This window comes from Dermacentor silvarum, chromosome 2 (genome assembly GCF_013339745.2).
Source record: "Dermacentor silvarum isolate Dsil-2018 chromosome 2, BIME_Dsil_1.4, whole genome shotgun sequence".
NCBI lineage: Eukaryota > Metazoa > Arthropoda > Arachnida > Ixodida > Ixodidae > Dermacentor > Dermacentor silvarum.
In genome coordinates, this window is record NC_051155.1 from 90,423,769 (window position 1) to 90,445,096 (window position 21,328).

The 21,328-nt window shown below is 46.8% G+C and overlaps 1 protein-coding gene across 3 annotated transcripts; it reads left to right on the forward strand.

Moving 5' to 3' along the window:
- The first annotated feature begins 1,746 nt into the window (after nt 1-1,746).
- On the forward strand, nt 1,747-15,606 carry LOC119441614 (uncharacterized). 3 transcript variants are annotated; one of them, XR_007465541.1, is made up of 5 exons: nt 1,752-2,374; nt 2,674-2,806; nt 5,330-5,473; nt 8,697-8,942; nt 14,792-15,606. XR_007465541.1 is itself a non-coding variant. In XM_049661458.1 (4 exons), the coding sequence occupies exons 1-3, from the start codon at nt 2,030-2,032 to the stop codon at nt 5,410-5,412; spliced, it is 561 nt and encodes a 186-aa protein (XP_049517415.1). In that variant the 5' UTR covers nt 1,750-2,029; the 3' UTR covers nt 5,413-5,473; nt 6,529-6,642. The 3 variants fall into 3 exon arrangements, 1 of the variants encoding a protein (XP_049517415.1); XR_007465542.1 differs by lacking the exon at nt 8,697-8,942 and having other exon boundaries at nt 1,747-2,374; XM_049661458.1 differs by lacking the exons at nt 8,697-8,942; nt 14,792-15,606 and adding an exon at nt 6,529-6,642 and having other exon boundaries at nt 1,750-2,374.
- Nucleotides 15,607-21,328: the final 5,722 nt, after the last annotated feature.

Consider the following 21,328-nt stretch of genomic DNA (forward strand, 5'->3'; position numbering starts at 1 on the left):
ATTTCACAGTACAATATATATATATATATATATATATATATATATATATATATATATATATATAGGCGACGTTTAGCTGCGGCACTAACTGCCTATTTATATAAAAAACGTTGTGAGGCGAGAAGGTGGCAAAGACTTCCGACGCTGCTCGACAAGTACGTGTCCCGTTCTGGTCTCGTCAAAAACCTCCGAGCCGCCCCCAGAGGCACCGGCAACAGTCACCAACGCCGCGCGCGTTTGATGCGAACGCGGGCAAAACGCCGCTGGCGTCGACAACAGTTCTGCGTGTTGCCGGTGCTGCTGCGCATGTCCAAGTTTATACAGCTGATAAAACTACTATCCTTACTCCGTATAGCTCTCTACTAATTTGCTATCGCAATTGATGCTTCGCCTTTCGGGTGAAACTGCGACCAACTTAATATATATATATATATATATATATATATATATATATATATGTGTGTGTGTGTGTGTGTGTGTGTGTGTGTGTGTGTGTGTGTGTGTGTGTGTGTGTGTGTGTGTGTGTGTGTGTGTGTGTGTGTGTGTGTGTGTGTGTGTGTGTGCGCTTTCAAGTTGGGGGGTGCGGCTCTTACACGGATTTATATGACAGGAACCTTTTTCGTGCAATCGTCTTATGCTTCGCTATCATTAATACTGCTTCGCCTTTCCGGCAAAACTGCAGCCTCTTTTTTTTTTTTTTTTGAGTCCTAGTAGAAGCTCTGCTGCGTATGACTACTATTGATTCTGATTTTGAGTGAATCCGGCTTGGCCTCACTTCGGTTACTAAGTTAATGATATATTTATGGCCTCTGCATGCACGTTGCTATTGCATCCTCAATATATGTTGAAAATTATTCGTTTTTTTTTTTCAGGAGTCGCTAGCATTACTTACTGGAAAGAGAAGCAATGCTGAGACACGTATCATTCACGTGTATTTCACACACCGTTGATAAAAGACTATGCCGAAGGGGTTACTGAAGTCTGCAGGTCTTTTTCAGTGTCAAAAAAGTGTACAAAGCAATCTGTAGCGAGTTGAACATAAAGCAACGTATTGATTCTCTAGACATAGGCTATCCATATATATCATAAGAAATAATTGTTAGTTGGCTACCTCTTTTTCTTACAAAATATCATAATTTTTTTCCTGTGTACACATTGAAATATAACGTGTCTGTGCATGGTGTTCCCAGTGGAAATTAAAATAACATGTTGATATGTGAAAAAATACGGATGAGGGAGCCGCCGTTGGTGCTTCTAATGCGCTTGTTTTCCTATTGACAGGATTTTCAGAAATAAAGCGAAAGTATGAATAAAAGCCGTGCACGCCCACGTCAACAATGATGCAGTTGGCTTTTAGCCACAATAACAATTTTAAGGGAAAATGTAGAGGCAACTCAAAAGAAACCATAAACGGTGTGGGTAACAGGACTCTGGTACTAACGTTTTAGGAGCGGGGAGGGGGGCTTCGGAATCGCCCTTTAGTTAGGGGAGGGCTAGCAGCCACAGCACTCCCAAGCTCAGCTTACGGCCACAACTGTACACGTAGACGCGCTGCTCGCATATGCGGCACTCAGCTGTAGGTCGTCATGTCGAATGTAAGTGAAAAAAACACAAAACGCAATAACACCATAAAGAGAAATTCACTCCTATCATCATCATTCACTCCCCAACGTAATCTACCGGAGCCATATACGTACTACAAGTCGTAGACCAAGTCGTAGACGATCGACGCACCGTAGACTGTTCGTCTATCCGGTCTATCCGAATTATAGAAAGGCTTTATAGAAAGTGTAGAACATTCTAGTTCTATGTAATCACGTGTGTTGTTGCACGGTAGCATTTGCCTATTTCGTGGTAGCACGTACCGTAGCGTACTTGGGGCCACCAGCGCATTTCGGGGTGGTGCTGTACTTTGTGCGCGACCTACTGGTTTTGTGGTGGTGCGCTGCTGCACTGTTTAGGATCGTGCAGGGGGTGGTGCAGGCTCCCTATTTTTCAGTTTGTTTAAGTTAACGGCAAGCAGTACCAAATGCCGCGTTCATGTGACGTCCTTGGGTGCCCTAACGGAACGCGCTGGACCAAAAGCAGCTCGGCCTCTGACCCCAACGTGATTTACCACTGGGTGCCGGATAAGGAACCCCGACGTTCCGAATGGCTGAGTGCCGTGCCCATTCGACGCTGGGGACGAAGCGAGTCCAGAAGGCTCGTCGTGTGCTCGCTGCATTTTCGCCCAGGGGACTACGAAGTCAATGCCTTCCTAAGCAAGTCGCTAGGGCTGGCCCGCAAAGCAGTGCTTTCACGTAACGCCGTTCCGTCAGTCTTGCCGGACTGCTTCGGAAAGCAAGAAGCGCAGCCGGAGGTTCCCAGTGGCACGGTGAGCCCGACATTCGTCTTTGAGAAGCGTACTTTCTCGCGACGAGACAGCTAAAGGTGTGCGCATCTTCTATGCAGTTGTGGCAGTCCGCTACCGTTATAGCTTCATTCTGAACTCGCCATTTCGGTGATCGTAGAAAGTGATGTAGCCGGCATTCGCCCTAAAGCACCGCGAAGGCCGTAACGAACGTGCGGATGTGTGCGAATGGTCTCATAGTAGCACTTGCGCAGGATTCTTTAGGTGAATGCGGTTTCTGCGCTTGATGGCATGCCACTTGACGAGTTGTCGCTTTATTTCAGGCCACTCTTACATGGGCCCGAGATGTGGAGAACCAAACGAACTTTCAAGAGAGCCTAGCTATGAAAATTGGCCTCTGCGCCGGACATGCGAAACAAGTTCAGTGTTGTCTGCTCGCCCCTAGCGCGAGTATTGGTGAGTACGCTTCTGACGCAGAGAAATTCTTTAATTAGCGATCGATGGAGATCTTTGCGTGCCGACGCGCTTGGAATATTGCTCCAGATGAGATTGGGGATGCAGGAAATGACCCTTCAATACACAGTGCACACACAACGTGCTCAAGTAACAAGCGCAAGCATACACATTAACAAACGTCTAGAGCATCTGGTTCAAGCCAGTGTCGCAGAGGTAGACTAATAGCTCCTTCATTGTGCACAGTGCAGTATTTATTTATTTAATATACATACTTTCAAGGCCCAAAGGCACAACACAAAGGAGTATTAACGAAGCAACATAATATGCAGACAATTATATAAAGAAAAAAAATGTTAAGCAATAGCATGATAGATTGCTGTTTTGAATGAAAATGTATCTGTGATGTGAATGATGGAAGGAGGAAGGTGGTTTCTGTCACTTGTGCGGGGTAAAAAAAGAATTGTGGTACCTGTTCGTTTGGCAGCATGGGGCGGCACCTTTATATCTGTGGTCAGATCAGGATTAGACATAGAAAGGTGGGGTGAAACGAGGGGTGATCAAAAAGTTTTGTAACTCATATATCAGGAAAACGGCCAGACCTTGGAAAAAAATTTATTTTCAACATAACCTCCCCTCACACTAATGCACTTCTCCCATTTTCCTGGAACGCTTTTGATACCTTGCAAAAAAAAAACTTTCTTCCTGGTTGCCAAGCCACTCCTCTGCGGCAGTTTGAAGCGAGTTCAAGTCATCAAACCTCGTTCCCTTGAGGTGTTTCTTCAAATTCGAAAATAAAAGTCGCTCGTGGCCAGGTCGGGACTGTAGGGTGGGTGGTCCAGCTGTTCGAAAGCACACTCTCGAATGGCAGCCTGGGCAACACTAGACCTGTGAACTGGGGCGTTGTCATGCAGGAGACCTCGTGTCACTAATCCTTGGCATTTTTCCACGATGGTTCTTGTGCAGTTTTTGAAGAACGTTGGCGTAGTATTCGCCTGTAACTGGCCTACTGTTTTGAAGATACTCAGTGAGCAGGATCTCCTTTGCGTCCCAAAAAAGTGTTGCCATCACTTTGCTCCCTGAGCGTTGGGTCTTGAATTTTGGGGGGGGAGGGGACCCCGAATGCCTTCACTGTATAGACTGCTGTTTTGTTTCTGGGTCCCACTGATACAGCCACGTCTTATCCCCAGTCACAAGGCGTGAGAGAAAATCTTCTGGGTCGCTTGAATAGGGGTGCAAAAGTTCCCTTGATGAATGCACGTGATGGTGTCGATCTTGCGCAGAGAGGTTACGTGGCACCCATCGTGCCGAGACCTTCGACATACCCTAAACATTGTGGATGATAGTGAAAGCAGTGCCGTAAGAAATGTGAAATTCTCCGGCAACTTCGGACACCTTGATACGGCAATTATTCATAAGGCTCTCTGCTGAGGCTGAATGGTCCAAATTGGTTGAAGTGGTCGGCCGCCCTGACCTTGGGTGCTCTTCCATGTGCACGCGTCCACGTTTAAACTCATTGAACCACCGAGTCACTGTAGTATATGAAGGGCATTCACTGCCACACACATTCACCATCCTACTGTGGACTTTTTTGGCGGAACTTCCTTCTTTGCATAAAAATTTGATAACTAACTCTCCGGTACTCGAGCTTGAAATCCTGGGAGGACGCCACGTTTGACTGACTGATGCAGACCAAGTAACGAACTGGAAGGCTTGATATTCAGAACTTGCTAGGCTGGAGAGATGACCTAAACAAGAGGTAGAGAGATCACTGTCAGATATTTGGTTATAGCCAAGTTGCAAAACTTTTTGATCTCCCCTCGTAAGTTGCTTCTTCAGCACGTGGTTGGAGTGGTAAACCTTGTGGAATAGGCAAAGGCAAGCGCATTTGCGGCATAATTAAGGCGCAGGGAGATTCAGGGTGTTTGTCATACATGTTACTCTCGAATGGCGGGATTAGTTAAATAAAGCGAGCTGCTTGATTTTGAATTGCTTCAAGGGTAAGGGTTTGTGAAGTGTGATTGTTATACCAAGTGGCAGTACTTCTCCAAGATTCAAGAATATAGTGCAGTTCCAGAGAGCTGCAATGTAAATTTGAAGCAGATTTTGCTGCAAAGTTCGTACAGACGCACAAAATACGGTGTATGTCTTCATGCACATTGCATACCCTATGTAGTTGACATAAGTGACATGAACTAGTTGGTTTAGGTGACATTTCACTCTTTCAGGTGCCAATTAATTCTGTTTATTGAAAACTTACTTTCATTGCATTTCTAACATCTTAGAATCACAAAAGCGTACAGTGGCAGAATAGATTAGGAGTTTTCAATTCTTTAGTGCAGAATTTTTTTTTCTCTCAGAAAAGCAGAAAGGAAGCATCATAACAATAGCAATAGTGTGTTCCACCATGAAAAGCATGTTTGCTTTAATCTCAACAGAATTCATTTCTCGATATACTGACATTTAATAAATAAACTATATTAATTTATGATGGGCTCCTTATTAGTGTTTTTCAACGTCCTTTAGGAGTTCAAGTGAACACAACAGTAAAGGACAGCAAAGAGAGAGGAACCCAAGTTGACATGATGAGTGCACCAGCTGCGTCATAACATTCTGTGTGAGCCAGATGATTTGACTCGCACCTTGGATCCAACGTTTGGCGACCAGCAAGTAAGTTTCATCTTCCACTGTATCTGTGTTCGGAACTTGAGGATGCTGATGTAATAAGAAAGGCATGAAGTAGCATCCCCTGACGTCGACCACCTCCTTGCAAAACAATGTGACAAATTCCGAATGCTGCGAGGTTGCACAATTTGGCATTGGCACTCTTGCAGCCCTTGACAGAATCGACATAAGGTACCACGTCAGAGAAAGTAAGTTTCAGCTCGAGGTGAGAAGATATAAAACATAGAATCCTCACTCTGGGGATAAAACAACCATTAGATGCTTGTGACAGTAAAAAGATGCATACAGCAAATTAATTGTTCTTCACATTAGTATGGTTGTAGACAACAGATGTCATTTTAAAATGCTTTTATGGATGACCATGCATACATCTGTAAAAGCTGAAAATGCGGTGATATGGATGAAGGACATCTACTTCTCCGTCATTTGCATGTGCCTTCTGATGACTCTGAACTTATGCGATACAGTCAATGTGCGACTTTTTGAACTCTCCGGGGGCCGCGAAAACGTCCGAAAAATTGGGCAGTCCAGAAAATATGAATGCATGCCTTTCAGTCCTTAGCACTGAAACCACAGGCATGTCAAAAATTTCAATTTCATTTTATTTCAGCTCTTGCCTGAGGAGACAGAGACCGAAGGCTTCAATTGCCTGACGGTGGCCTCTGCCCCCTTCAGTTCACAGCAAGTGCAATAAAAAAAAAAAAAGAAATCACAAATAAAATGTTCAGAGCTACTCTGACTAGGTCTAAAGGCCTGCCAGTACACTTATTAGGTACATTGGTGCTTGTACTTTGACAGGAGATGGTGGGTGCACGTGTGTATAATTGAGAAATACATATTGTGACCCGTGACAGTTGCCCCTTTCCACTCTTGCAATGCTTCACCGCAATACGAAGTGCTACCCAAAATTTCCAGGATTTCAGTCGTAAAAAAGGTGTTGACCATAACGCCTAATCAGCACTGTCTACTTCAAAGTAGTTGCCTTGATCATGTATACACCGATCCCCGCGTTTCTGCCGCAATTTCTTGCGTTCATTGAGCTCTCCAGGCGACAGTGTGTTGAGGACCGCCTGCGATTCCGACTGGATCTCTTCAACAGAGTGAAACCGACGTCCTTTCAGCCTCAACTTCAACTTTGGGAACAAGAAAAAGTCAAACGGGGCGAGGTCAGGTGAATAAGGTGGGTGCGGAAGTACTGTGATTTGTTTGGAAGTCAGGAACTGTCGAACAATGGAGTGATGTGTGAGCGGGCGCGTTGTCGTGGTGAAGAAGCCAGATGTTCTTTCACTCCTCCGGACGCTTGCGACGAATGCTCTATGTTAAGCACCTCAAAACATCACAGTAGAGCTCGCTATTCACGGTTTGTCAAGGAAATAAGAATTCCTTGTGGGCAATTCCATGTAGGTAAAAAAAAAGAAACGCCGAGCATGGACTTCACATTCCCACAAACTTGACGTGCTTTTTGCGGCTGCTGAGAATTTGGCGACTTCCATTGCGGCGACTGTTGTTTGGTTTGAGGATCGTAGCCATAAATCCATGTCTCATCCCCGGTTACTACACTGGAGAGGAATGTGGGATTGTCTCTGACTTGTTGCTTCAGTTCCGTACAGACAGAAACACGGTGCAGCTTCTGTTCGTCACTGAGCAGTCCTGGCACGAGTTTTGCAGAAATTCGCCTATGTTCAAAACATCCGACAAAATTCCCTGAAATGTGCCGTACAACTGCCCTGCAATGTCGCAGACATCCTTTATAGTTAGCCTCAGATTTCCAAGGATAGCCTTACGAACTTCCACTATCGTTTCCGAGGTTGTGCTTGTTGACGGACAGCCAGAACGTTCTTTGTCGTGAACACACATTCGACCCTCTTTGAAGCGTTTATGCCATAAGAACGTCCTACTTTGGCTGATGGCGTTGACTCCAAAAGCGTCGTCTAGCGTACAATGAGTTTCTGCCGTAGTTTTGCGAAGTTTAAAGCAACACTTGATGCAAATTCTTCGCTTCTTAAATTCTGCCATATTGGTTGCTAAGAAATGTGCCAAATCAGTTGCATTGCATTGCAAAACAACACTTTGCAAAACAGTACGTCTTCTTAGATGCAAGTCGTTCAGCACACTGATCTGCAAGGCATACTGCTAGCCATATCTAGCTGTGGAAATGTGTTCCACACTCAGTTTGCCCGTGCTTTTCAATTTCCCGGAACTTTTGGGTAGCACCCCGTACATTGCATATGCTTCACCACGTAACATTGCTCTATTGCTGCGAAGCTGACTTTTGAGAACTGGCATTATGCAATGCGCCGTGCTTTCCGCACTTCAAAGCCTTGGCAAGGATTGCAAAGGTGAAGTTGGCGCCATTGCTGACATGACAGCAGCGAATTCTTTCAATAAAGAAAAAAAAACACAGCATCAAACAGCAGGAAGCTTGGTAGCAAACGTCAAAGCAGCTGGCCTAGCGTTGTCGTGGTCGTGGCAGCAGCCGCCAGCGGATCGTAGTGTGAAAGTGCTGGTCTGAGGTTTGCCACTGCAGTCACGGCCAAAGGTCTGGGAAATCAAACGGGCGAAAAATTTCTGCGTCTGAAATTTCAGACATTCGTATCATTGGCTCTGTGGGGTATGTGGTGGCGCTGCAAGGCGCCCAAATTATCGGGCATGTCCGAAAAATGGCGCGTCTAAAAAATCTGTCGGTTGCCTGTATATTCTTTATACTTCGCACACAGTGAGTCTCTTTTGCACAGGCATATGCATCATAGAAGGGACAGGATTGGTCTGAACGGACTATCAAAAATATTCTGCGCGTGTGCAAACATATTCGGTGCATCTTTTTGAATTAAAGCAATACTTTGTCATACTAGTCTGTGGTTGGCAGAAATACTGTCAACCACAGACTGGTGCAACAAAGTATCATATTGTTCCCATTCAAGAACTGTGCCTTTGTGGGGTGTGGGGGAGCCACGACAGCACGAAATTTTCGCAGAAATTGCTCGAAAGCGTTTGTAATCATGCTTCTTCCCTAGTGGATACCATGTTTTATTTGATGGAGGGGAGCAGTTACATGATTTTATTTACTTATTATACAATATCAGCTAATAAAGTACTGTAAAAGTACAGAGCTTCGTGGTTTCTTTCTCGGCACTGCTGCTTGAAACTCCTATCTTTGCAGCTAGCTTTGCATTCTGACTAGTTTACATCTGTTTATTGCATTTTACAGTTGACATGTCCAGTGCCCAGGAACTTCGCTGGTTTCATGTATTGCCAGCCAGACACCTGTGATGGTGCTGAGGATTTCCAGCAAGCTGGCCTGGTTCCCATGGCCCTAGTTGCTGCTGACAATCATCAGGCGACAAATTCGTAACCGGCAGACCTGGATGATGCAACAGATCTCAGCTTGACAGGCCAAGGACAAAGGCTGCAGCTTGGTGCCAAGCCCAGACTAACAGCTCAATCGCTGTCTGTTGTAAGTTCCATCAACCAGGCCCAGTGCTCAAACCTTTAATTCCTTTCTACTGTCTTCAGCCAAAAAGCTTAGTGCTCAATGCGTCGTCAGCAGCAAAATGTATAAAAATATTGAGTAATTTATATTTTAATAGATCAAGTAAAGCCATTTTAAGGTTGCACAAATCAAGCCACTTATAACGTAACTGCTTATAATGCAGGACCGGATATAATGTGGTTGTTAAGATTTTGTAAGGGGAGCAGACAATTGTAAAAGTCAGAGACGCTTTCAAGGACAGCAAGAAAGGAATTGCAACACTCACGGCAATATATTCAAATGTAAAATGTGCAAATACAAGGACACAGGGCATGGTGGCAAGCGAGAAATATATCGAAACATCTCTACAAAGCATTCCACTCGAGTAACATAGCGCACTCGCAGTTAGGCTGGCGTCCCACAAAGCTGGCGTGGTGCGTCGCTCGATGATTTGCGCGAGAGGAGATGGCAGGCGAGCTCTCACAGACTCCTGTTCGTTGGCTGGTTGACGAGAGCGGAAGACGTATCGTTTAGAGGTCCCCTCGTACATTGGCGCTCGACCGGCACCTCCAACAGCTGTTGGCCTCCCAAACGTTGACGTCCTACCCAAGCCAACACGTCTTCCTTGCTCTGCTTTACAGCTCCGTCTGCTTCTGCCGACGTGGTCTCCTCTGTTTCTTCACTGCACATGCGACCTGGCCACCTCGTGCTTTCACGCCCGAGCGCCTTCACTACCACGCCAAGGTTTGCTTGCGGTGGTGACACACAGTCCAGTTTGTGGTGCTGACTTGCCATGCAGGCTAGCTATTGCATTACAGGGGTCTTTTCCAACTCCTCTCTACTCTCTCATAGAACTCAATGTATGTGCATATCGCTTATGGTGTAGCTGCACGAGACGAACTACCGGTCATGATGCGATAGCCAGAAAATGCCACAGACAAGCGCGGCAGCAAGCGCACTTCTCAACGAGGTGTGCTGGCTGAGGGGAGAGCCACAAGGACGATGCAGAAGCAGAGGAGGAGACGTCGAGTAAGCCAACGAACAAGTAATCCAGAAAAAAAATGCCGCGTAAGTATGCTGGCTCAGCGGATGCGCGAGGGTTGCCTAGGCGACGGAGAAGCCTTTTTCTCTGGCCGCTTGTCAGCGGTGCATGGTCCGCACCGCACACATGCGCATTGTTACCCTTCAGTTTGTGTGCGGAAAGTAAAGAAAAAGTGGGCAGCTTGCACTAGTGGTGCAAGGCTGGAGTAAACAGTGGAGCTGGTGATCGACCTAGCTTCTTCCAGGTTTTACTGGGGTCGACTACCGTATTTACTCGCATAATGATCGCACCTTTAAAAAAAAAATTGACGCAAATTTCGGGGTGCGATCATTACGCGGGGTAAATTTTCCGCGAAATAATATTTTGAGCACCGAAAACGCAAACAAGTTGCGTATCAGAATTCTTACGGTAGCTATCATGAACATAACCAAAAATAAAAGTAGAGTAAGGCTTACCTTTGTAATAAACGCACACATTACGCAGGAACTACATGCATTGCATATTGCCCTTTAATTTTTTTCATTCACTGACCCCCTAACTTTCATTCAGAGTCTGAAGCATCACTGGCGTCAGTGTCGTCGCCGCTCGATTCCTTGTCAGAACCGGCAGTGTCATCGCAGTCCCACAGAAGGTTATCTTCCGTTCCGTCGAGCGCGTTTGATATGCCTGTCTTCTTGAAGCTGTTGGCGACCACCTCGTCGGAGATGCTACTCCACGCTTCGACAATCCATGAGCAGAGGACTTCCACGGACGGTCTCCTGATTTTCCCGCTTGGCGTGAAATCATGGTCGCCCGCCGCCATCCACTCTGCGTACAGCCTGCGAACGTTGTCCTTGAACGGTTTGTTCAGTGATACGTCCAGAGGCTGTAGCAGCGACGTTAGACCCCCAGGGATCACTGCAAGCTCCATGCGCCGCTCCTTAAGTTCAACACGGACACTGTCGACGAGATGGCCTCGAAAGCTATCCAGCACAAGCAGTGAAGGAAGCAGAAGCGCTCCTGCTCTTCGTCCCCAGACCGTTCTAATCCAGTCTACCATGATTTCCGCCGTCATCCACCCTTTCTCTTGAGCGCGGATGTGGATCCCACGTGGAAACTTTCCCTTCAGAATAGTTTTCCGCTTTAGAATAACATATGGCGGCAGCTTCCGCCCGTCTGCCGTCACTGCGAGCATCACGGTGCATCGCTGCTTCTCCGCACCACACGTTTTTACAAGGACACTACGAGCACCTTTTTCGTTGACGGTAGTGCTTCGAGGCATGTCGAATGTCAAAGGTGTTTGGTCCGCGTTGCATATTTGTGACAACAGGAATCCGTTCTTCTCGCGTATTCTCGTGACAAACCTGTGGAAGTCGATGACTTTGTCTTCGTACGCGGATGGGAGTCGCTGGCACAACGACGTCCGCCGCCTCAGTGATAGTCCGTTTCGCCGCATGAAGCGTGTCGTCCAGCCGGAACTAGCGCGGAAGTCCTTTGTGGCAATTCCCAGCCTCCGGGAAATTGTGCGTGCCTGCGTCTGTATCATTTCTAACGACACTGCACAACCGTCTTTGCGCATGTCCTTCACGTATTCTAGGACTGCCTTCTCAACGTGAGGGAACTTGCCAGTTTTCGGTCCTCGGAAAGCCCGGCGCGTGCTGTTGGTAGCCATGAGCTTCTCACGCTGATTTTTCCAGTACCTCATTCTGATTTCGTCGACGCCGAAATGCCTGCCGGCAGCGCGGTTGCCGTGCTCGAGCGCGTAATCAACCGCCTTCAGCTTAAACGCGGCAGTGAAACTCGCGTATCGCCCCATCGTGAACCGGCACTCCAACAAGCAACACCAAAGCACGCCACCACGTTACAGAATGGTGAAAAGACGCGGCTTTTTCAGGAATTATGGGAACACGTCGGCAGCTTGTTGCTGCGGGATGACAAACAAGTCAACCAACAGGCGGCTGCCGCTGTAACACTGCGGGATATCAAAACCACGTGATCAAAACAAACATGGCGGCTGACGGAGCTAAGCGATCGCGTTTTTCCTCGTGAGTCATGGAGGTCATGAGTGCGTCACGCGCGTGAAAACAGTTTCTTCCGTCGAAATAATGAATTATTTCATTTAAATCGGTAAATTTGCAGCAACAGCTTAGCCATGTCCGCTTTTAGAGGACAGAAACAGAGATGGGCGCGTTCAGCTGCCACAGATGTAGAAACACATGGCAGGCATGTCGTGAAAACTACGACATTTGTGTTTACTGCTATGCTAATACGGCACGTTTCCGCCAAGGGTTGGCAAAAATTAGGAATCTGTTTGGTGTGTGCAGTTCACTTGGTGAGTCTTGAAGAGTTATTTACGTAACGTTCGACAGATGGTAAACATGATGATCATCAGCTAGACTTGGTGCACGATATATCGCTGCGGCAAGTTCGGGGTGCGATCATTACGCGGGGGAAAAAAAATCGAATTTTTACGACAAAATTTAGGGGTGCGATCATTACTGCGAGTGCGATCATTATGCGAGTAAATACGGTAAGTTTTGTTAAGAAATGTTAAGTGCTGCTAGCCGCCGGTGCTAAATCGGTTCGCCACCGGCGCGCAGATTCTCGCTTGGCCGCTCGATGCACTTCAAGATGGGTGGCTTCTTCGGGTGTCAGGATGTTCTTTGGTCGTCCCATGTCAAGGCTACATGTACTTGCCACAGAGTCAACGAGAGTTCTGCCGCTGTCGCGGCAGCTCCGAGCTTTATCTCCCCGGTGACGTCACAGCCAAGCTGCGCCTCCACACTTGCCGAGGCGCCGGCTGCAGTCACGGACACCACGCGTGTTCGGCGCGAATGCGGAGAAACGTGGATGGCGTCAGCAGCAGCTCTGCGCGTTGCCTCGTTGATGCTGCTACAATTTCTTTCTCCCTTTCTCGCTCTTATTTTCTCTTTCTCTCTCTGTCCCTCCCCTTAACGTCCCGTATCAAGGCATGTGCAGGCACGGAGAGGAGGCAAAGCGTACACCCCTTCGCGAGGTGGCTGCTAGGCAAGGCACGGTGACGTCATCGCCAGGAGCTGTTTTTCGCTCTACGCAGCGCAACCAAGAGCTTAAACAGCTCTGCTGTTAATACAGTCGCCAACTGATTTTTTTTCCGACACGTACTAGGTCTAAAAAAATGGTTTAATTATCAGGCACGCCGGAAAAACTAAATTCAGTGGTAAATTCAATTTGTTGTGTTTTACAACTCCATCACAGTGGAAAAATCAGTCAAGGCCGCAAGTGCGTTTCGCGTTCACATGTCACGATGCGCATCATCCCCAAATGCAGATATGCACGTGCGACTTAGACTCCACACACGAGCTTTTGCTGTTCCTGACAATACGCTAGCATGAAAAAAATTTGCTATGCGCATTCGAGGTAGTTGCCAGCTGATCGCCCATGAACCCTGCTTCGCGCTCGCTGCTGCCAGTTCAGCCTGTGTGCGCATGATCTCACGTCAGATCCATGTATTAGCCTACGGGTGTCGAGAAATATTAAGGGCGAGCTTCCCGTGACATCCCCTTCCCGGCTAGGCCTAACCAGTGCCTTCTCGTCGGGAGTTGGCAGCAAAAGTTGCAGTTTAGTGCAGAGTCAACGGAATGCTTCTCTGTGGCTGTACGGCACTTGGAAAGTAGAGGAACCACCTTGCTCCAATGAAAGTGGGGGAAAAACCCGATTGTATGCTTCGATTCCCAGATACATGTGGCTGCTTGGTCTATGTGTTTTGCACGTTCACAGCCTTTCAAAAATGTTTTTTGGGTTACACTGTGGAAATTTGCAGAGTCCGGCGACTTACTTTATAAGCGGTCTATACTAAGTTTATGTGGACTGCTAAAATACCATTCCAGAAACCTCGCAGCCCTCATTTCATGTGAAGAAAAGACTTGTTTTACGAGAAAATTGCATCTGAATGGTCCGCATACCTTTAGCGCAATTCAAATTGCTCGCCCCCGAGCAGCGAGTGGTGAGGTTGCATACCCCATCACCTCCCTTTACTGCCGTCGGTGAGTAAAATGGTGCTGGACAGATGGCGCTACGGTTTCCTGTGCAAAACGCCAACGCACAACCATGGCAGAAACCGAGCCAAGACAGGAGCGTTGGATTCACCGCTGCAGCTGTTCTTGGTCAAGTGCCGTGGACCGCTTGGGAATTCCGCAACATCACATGAACGTGGCATTATCTGCTGCTTGCAGTTTGTGCGAGTTTCGAGAGTTAGTAAAACCAGCGCAGCACTACACGATAAAGAAACTATTGAAACGCGATGCAAGAGCGGGTGGCACAGAGTAGATGGAAATGGCAGGGGGACCCACTCTCCCTTTTTGCCTTGTAAAGTGCTATATAGATTCAAACTTTTGGCAGCACAGTCATAGTGTGTGTGTTCATGTCAGTTGTATTTGGTACCACAAGCCCACCACAACAAATATTGTTGACGTGATGAGCTCATGTCCGAAGTCGCCTTGCACTTGATGCAGGTTTCGGATTTGTCGCATTAAAACATAATTTATCATTTGTTGCACTCTCAGGGAATTAGACTCCGTAGCATAATTACTGGCTCGACGGCTATCCAATAAAGCAGCGAAAGCTAGGCAAAAAGTTTCTGTTAGTACTCCTTGAAAAACGATTTTGTGTGTGATGTGTCGGCCGTGCTGGCGTTGCACGTGTCCTTGTGTTTTTTGCCAAGTGCTTGAGCATTGATATGTTTTATCTTTCTTTCGTCACCTCTAGTGTTGTCTGCTTACAAGAGCCATTGCCATGCTAAGGGAGGGCAGTAATTGGCATTCTTATTGTGCAGGAGTCTCAAAACCTTCATCTGAAGCTGAAGCGGAAGGTGAAACGCCCCTAGAACTGCCACGTGGAACTCCCACGACGGCTGTCGTGTTACGGATAAGCATACCATGACGGCCGTTTGGAATACCGTCGGCGCAGACCAAGTGCCATGACTTGGACATGAAAGCATGGTCCATAGACAAGATTGACAAAGTGTTGTGTCCTATTGTGTTGTGTCCTGTTTTGCTCCGGCCCGTCTCATCTCCAATGCGACCGGCTAGCACTCCAGATCGGTTTCAGGGAACATGCTCCACAGCGGGGGACCCTCTTTACTACAGGGCACAAGAACAACTCGATTTTGTCAGTTTGGCTTCTGCCTTCAACGGTGTTCGACACAACAAAGAAGCTTTTAACTGTTCTCAGCTGTCTCTGCCTTTTGGACTACCACGAGTTACATGGACATCCATGTGCAACGATGCCTGCAGACATAAGAGAATGCTTTGTAACTTCGCGTTGTCCTAGGGTCAGAAATGTCGCAGCCTCCTAACTGTTGTGCGTGAAGTCATCCCCTGCCTGCCGCATGGACAAAACGAGAATGCAGTTTGATTTTATCAGAGTACATATGACAGTGCTGGGTGCCCACCGTTATGCAAAATTGTTAAAAATGCCTGAAATTTGAAGTGGCCAGCTTCAAGGCACAAAAGAAAAAGTACTTGTGATAGCAGACCGAGAATGCAGCAGTTTGCTGCCTTTTTATTTTTGGCATAAGTTATAAGAAAAGTGCTGCTCAAAGTATACAAGTGTGAATTCTCCATTAAAGCTCTGTCATAATTTCTGTGAGCATCCTGTTTGCTTTTCTTCCATCCTATTGGGCCCCATGGGGCTAGCAAATTAAATGGCAAATTTAATATGCGATTATACAGTCACTGTCCGGTAATTCAGGTTAAATCAGAATAATTGATAGTCTGAAATAACGGATTCAACAGAAAAATTGGAGGATGCTAAAGGTTTCGCCTTTAAGTGTGCAGCACGATAGCATTCAAAGGTCCCCAACTGCTTCCTGGCAACTGCAGCTTATGTAACTGTAATGTTAACTGCAAACGCTGGCGGTGAACGCTATGCACAAAGGCGAGCTTTCTGGTTCCTTCTTTTTTTTTTCTTTTCTCCACACAGCGTGCACCGCCGCTGCATCGGATGCACAGAGGTGAGAGCCATCTGGATAGTGTTGCAAGGAACCAAGGTCTGTCTTAGTAGGAACGGCCCACTTCCACCAAGACAGACCTCAAACAGCAGCTGGAAAATGGGCTTGTGTTGGGAGTTTCTGCGTAACAGAAGTATGTTTTCTCCTATATTCAAATTACAATCTGACACTATTGTCACAGACAAAACCACAAGACTTCAGTCGACGCTATAGATCTTTTATGGAGCTGTCCTGGCACCTTCATCGTCTTCTTCGGGGAGCAACCCAACATGCCTAGCATGGAATTGCACCAAGTGACTTTCAGTCTTGTCAAGGTCGTGGCATTACCCCGCTCCCTAGAAGCATCGTCTCGATGCGTAACATTTATGCACTGGGGGTTGCCACAGTGATACTGTTAAGGAACACATAGATGGTGAGAGAGGTGTAGAGCTTTGCGGTCAGCGGGAGTAGTAGAGCTTCAACCGAGAGATGTCAACGACATCGGACAGGCGTCGGGGATGGCGAGTGATGCCTTCTCCTTCAGGGAATCGCTTCGTATGTGATGTCGCCGAGTCATTGAACGATCCTATGAGGTCCAAAGTAGCGGCGCAAAAGTTTCTCCGACTGACCACACTGGCGGATAGGTGTCCACACCCATACTTTGTCACCAGGTTGATAAGTGACGTCTCGGTGACGAAGATTGTATCGGTCGGCGTCGTTGTGTTGTTGGTACGGATACGCATTCGTGCGAGCTGGCACGCCTCTTCGGCGCATCAGTGACAACATTAGAGCAGTGGTTGGGTAAAAGCATTGCGTCCAATATTGTTACAGCTTCACGGCCATTTAAGCGAAAAGGGGTGAGGCCGGTAGTTTTTTGAACGGCAGTATTATACGCAAACGTAACATATGGGAGAACGTCGTCCCAGTTTTTGTGGTCGACGTCAACATACATGGAAATCATATCAGCGATCGTTTTGTTTAGCAGTGGCTTTGCGGTGAACTGTACCACTGAGATGCATGATATCTTCTGTGAGCTGCGCTGTAAATGCTGTGCCCCGGTCGGTTATAACCATTGTTGGAGCACCGTGGTGGAGTACGATGTCATGTACGAAGAAGGTCGCAATATCATTAGCAGTGCCTCGTGGGAGAGCTCAGGTTTCAATGTAACGTGTAAGGTAGTCTGTGGCAACAGCAATCCAAGGGTTACCAGCCCTCGACAGGGGGAATGGTCGAAGCGAATCTATGCCAACTTGCTGAAAAGGGATCAACGGGATGGACAAGTCCAGCGGGACGCACGGGTGGTGTCTTGCGTCTCGCCGCGTACAGATCATCTGGGCCCCTGGTCATTCGGGTCTGGCTGGAAACGAAGCCGCCCACGATGCTGCCCGAGCTCTCGCACACCAGGCGCATCATCCGTCTCCTGCGTCTTCCGGTCCTGATGAGCCCTTAGTTCTGCACCGCGGACACGCGCGTGACCGCATGGTCACATTCAGAGAAATCCTCCTCCACTACTGCGGAGAGCGATTACGCTACCCACCAGCACACAAAACACTGAATAAATCACAATCCATCACTTGGCGACTACTTCAGACGCGAACTTTCCCAAACCCTGTGCTATACCACCGAATTTACCCCGATGCACACTCCCCACTCTGCAAAGCCTGCGAGGCCCGCGCTGACCTCAATCACATCATCTGGGCATGCCCGAAAGCTACACCCACCAACACTCACCGCACTAACACTACACACATCATAACTACGGCTGAGCAGTGGGAGACTTTGCTGCTCAGCTTGGACCCAGAAGAGCAGCTCTGGGCCGTCCGGATGGCCGAAGACGCCGCCAGAAAACAAGGGCTGGCTGCCGTCTGAGGAAGGGGAGGCCTGGGGGCTAGTCTCCCAACCCCCACCGCCCCCAGACCCCATCATGGACAAAATAAAGTTTTATCTCTCTCTCTCACTGGCAGTCGTGGCATGTCTTCACATACTGCTTTACGTCACAGTGAAGGTTAGGCTAGAAGTACTTTTGGTGTATGCATTAAAACATCCGTGCGAATGCCAAGTAGCCCGAAGATGGCTCGTCGTGAGAGGCCCTGCTGGATGTCGTCGCGTAGTGCGGACGGCACTACAAGGAGGCAGGCGGTTGCAGTCGAGTGAAAACCCAATTTGTAGAGGACGCCATCGCAGAGAAAATACAATGATAACGTTCGGACAAACATACGATGCGGCTCTGGTAAACGGTTCTCAAGGTATTCGATGACTCGATGAGAGGCCGGAGTTCTGAATCATCACGCTGTTGCTTGCTGATGTCTGACATTGTGACAATAGAAAGAAATGCTGTCCTCTTCATCAATATCAACCTACATGTCTGTAGGTTGTGCGTAAGTCGTACTTTACAATTTTCTGACGCATCTTACTTTTGAGAAATTTAATCAGTTCAATAACACCTATGCGCCACGCGGAGGGCCTGCGTGGTTCGGGATGATATTTCTCGAAGGGATGGCGACACGGGGCCCTAACGCTATCGCATTAGAAGTACTGAGCGGTGCTCGCATCCTTCAATGCATGGCGGCCAATGCTGAAGAATGCCGCCGACACCAGATTTTCTGTGACACGGGGCCCTTAAAACTGTCGCATTAAATATACCTTTATTCCACAAGTGCCCAGAAAGGTTTGTCAACATTTTGTTGTATTGTATGCACATACACTTGCATGATACCTGTTCAGTCAATGTTGACATTATCATGCTGACAAGTACAGATATACAAATATAGGGTGAAGTTATGCTCTTCAACTTGAACAGAGGTTGGCCGTGCTTCGGCTGTCTAATGATTGTGGGTTTGTTTGCAACTGTCCAGCACTTCCCTGTCTTCATCACCGCCGACTTTGAATTGTGTGACGATTCTTAAGCAACAAAAATTCATAATCGCAGACAGCTAAGCCACCTGGAGACCTTGTCGCTATTAAACTTGTAAAGGAACAACCGCTGCAGACGCGGGACAACTGCAAAAGAGCCTTCACAACTTAGAAACTTGGCTTGTGGTTTGGATGTGGTTGGGGACTAATGGATCAACTAGGATTTGCTACTTTCAGTTTCAAGGACACCTTGGCCACATGTGGAGATCAAAACATGGGATTTTTTGCTCATCTCAAGTGGCAAGATTAGCTTGTTGTCATGCAGGTAGAGTCTGAATTATCGAACTACATGCTGTGAAGAGTCCGAAATTTCAGTCGTCCTTATGTATGCACCTATGAGGCAGGTTGTGGTGTCACGAAGCTGTCCGAGTAATTGGCCGGTAACTAGTTAAGTTTGACTGCATATTCATTGTCCTCGAACACTTGGAAATTGGTTAAATTGGGTGTAATGGTGAAAAAGTGACTTAGGCTTTGCTGCACCAGACACAGGGTGTTGGAAAGTCAATGGTAGAAACAGTACAACCTGCATTTAAAGTATGTCCAGAAAGCCTACTTTGCCTAAAAAATTCACATCTGTAAGAGGCACAAGTGAATCATCTCCCTAAGACTCCCTAGGACAGACCTCAAGCGGCAGCTGGAAAAGGAGTTTGTGTTGGAGTTTCCGCCGTATAACAGAATTATGTTTTCTCGTATATTCAAATTACAACCCGACGCTATTATGTCTGTAGGTTGTGTGTAAGTCGTACTTTACAAATTTTCTGACATACTGACCTCCATAAGTAGAAACATTTTCAAGGACAACATGATCTGCATTAGCGATTTCCTTTGGTATATGTGGCACTCTGGTGAAAACAAATTTTTTATTTCTTCAATATGAAACAAAGCACCTTAGCCTGCACCAGGGTGTCTATATCTGATAAAAGCTATAAAAACTACAGTTTTCAGGGAATTTGTAAGTTCCGGCAACTTCTGCAAGTTCTATTTGACAAGAAAACACCAGTATGTCTATTATTTGTTTATGTGCAATGCAGATCAATGTTGGTGAGAAACACTTTATGTTTGTCATATCTGATAATCATCATGTCGAAGTTTGTATTAAGTTCTGCAAATGGAGCTTCTAAAAAGGACCTTGGCTACTGCACAGCACAGTGTCTATTACGTTGGCATTTTCAAGTTTCCCGATTTTGCCAGGCTCTCCCTGACTGTATGTATGAAAGTTTTCTGGCAGTTTCCAGGCATTTGAGATACTATGTCACAATAACATCTAGATAGCACAAGGGTGGTCTATTTGGGTCATGCCATCACACTCCATAAACATGAGCTTCAGTTTGAATGGATGAAGCTTGTCAAGTGACATCAGTTTGCCAGAAACCAAAGCTAAAGTCCACGAAGTTGGCACCATCAAAGTGAGGCAACTTGGCAAGCATCCTTGGCAAGTATATATAGGTGGTGGTATAATCTACGCTGAAGCTTGAAGTGTGATTCTTGCCATCCTTGGCGAGATTTTCTAGATTGTGTTAACCTGCGCAGAAGCGTGAACTGTGATTCTTGCCGCCATCATGAAGGAAAGGGTAGATGTCCTTGGCGAGTTTTTCTACGTGGTGATAATCTGCGCAGAAGCATGAAGTGCAATGTTTGTTGCAATTAGTCGGAAAGTAGTTTTCAATCTAGGCGAATCTTTCTGAATAGTTAAAATGGCAGAATCACGAAGTGCCATTATTGTCATTATCATTAGGCAAAGGGTAAATGTCATCTTTCGTGAGTCTTTTCCAGAAGCACGAAGTAACATTTTTATCATTAGGTAAAGGGTAGATGTCATCCTTGGTGAGTTTTTGTAGATGGTGACATCTCCTGAAAGCTGGCTTCCCTGGATAGCACATGCCAAGGCAGAAGTCCATGCAGTTGCACTGTAGTATGAAAGATGGCACAACTTTTTTGCTGCTAAAGCCACCCGACGGCGGGAACACATGGGCGCAAGGAAAACCAGCTTTCTGCTTTTTTGCTAGGGGTTGGTGTCGCGCTTGAACAGCCGTGCGCTCCCTGGCATGTTTCGCAGGACCATCCTGCAAAGGGCTACGAAGTGGGACACCAGGATGGACGAACATGACTGTTCGTATGCACTGCACCTCCGTTCGCACGACTTCGTCTGCGAACGACTTATTGTTCGGCATAGGACAAACATATTTGCTCGATATCCTGTCACAGTGAGTCAAACTTCCTTGATTCATCAGCATGTTCAGTTAGTTGTAATTTTGACTAGCTAGCTTATTGTATAGAAGGCACAATAAATGCCCCTTTGGTTTGTTTCTACTACTGTGTTGTCATTCCTTTGTCCCAAGAGCACAATTTAGAAAGCAGAGTTCGCAAATGAAAAGAGAAAAAATAGCGACAACATATGCATTTCTTGGCTTTTTTTTTTTTTTTTTCGTTCTACGGTGGCATCTTCCAGATGCATTCTATTACTTGGGT

Coding starts and splice junctions, on each gene's coding strand:
- LOC119441614 (XM_049661458.1), top strand. CDS start 2,030: ATGCCGCGTTCATGTGACGTCCTTGGGTGCCCTAACGGAACGCGCTGG. Junction 2,375..2,673: donor CGGAGGTTCCCAGTGGCACG/GTGAGCCCGACA, acceptor GCTTTATTTCAG/GCCACTCTTACATGGGCCCG. Junction 2,807..5,329: donor CGCCCCTAGCGCGAGTATTG/GTGAGTACGCTT, acceptor AACGTCCTTTAG/GAGTTCAAGTGAACACAACA.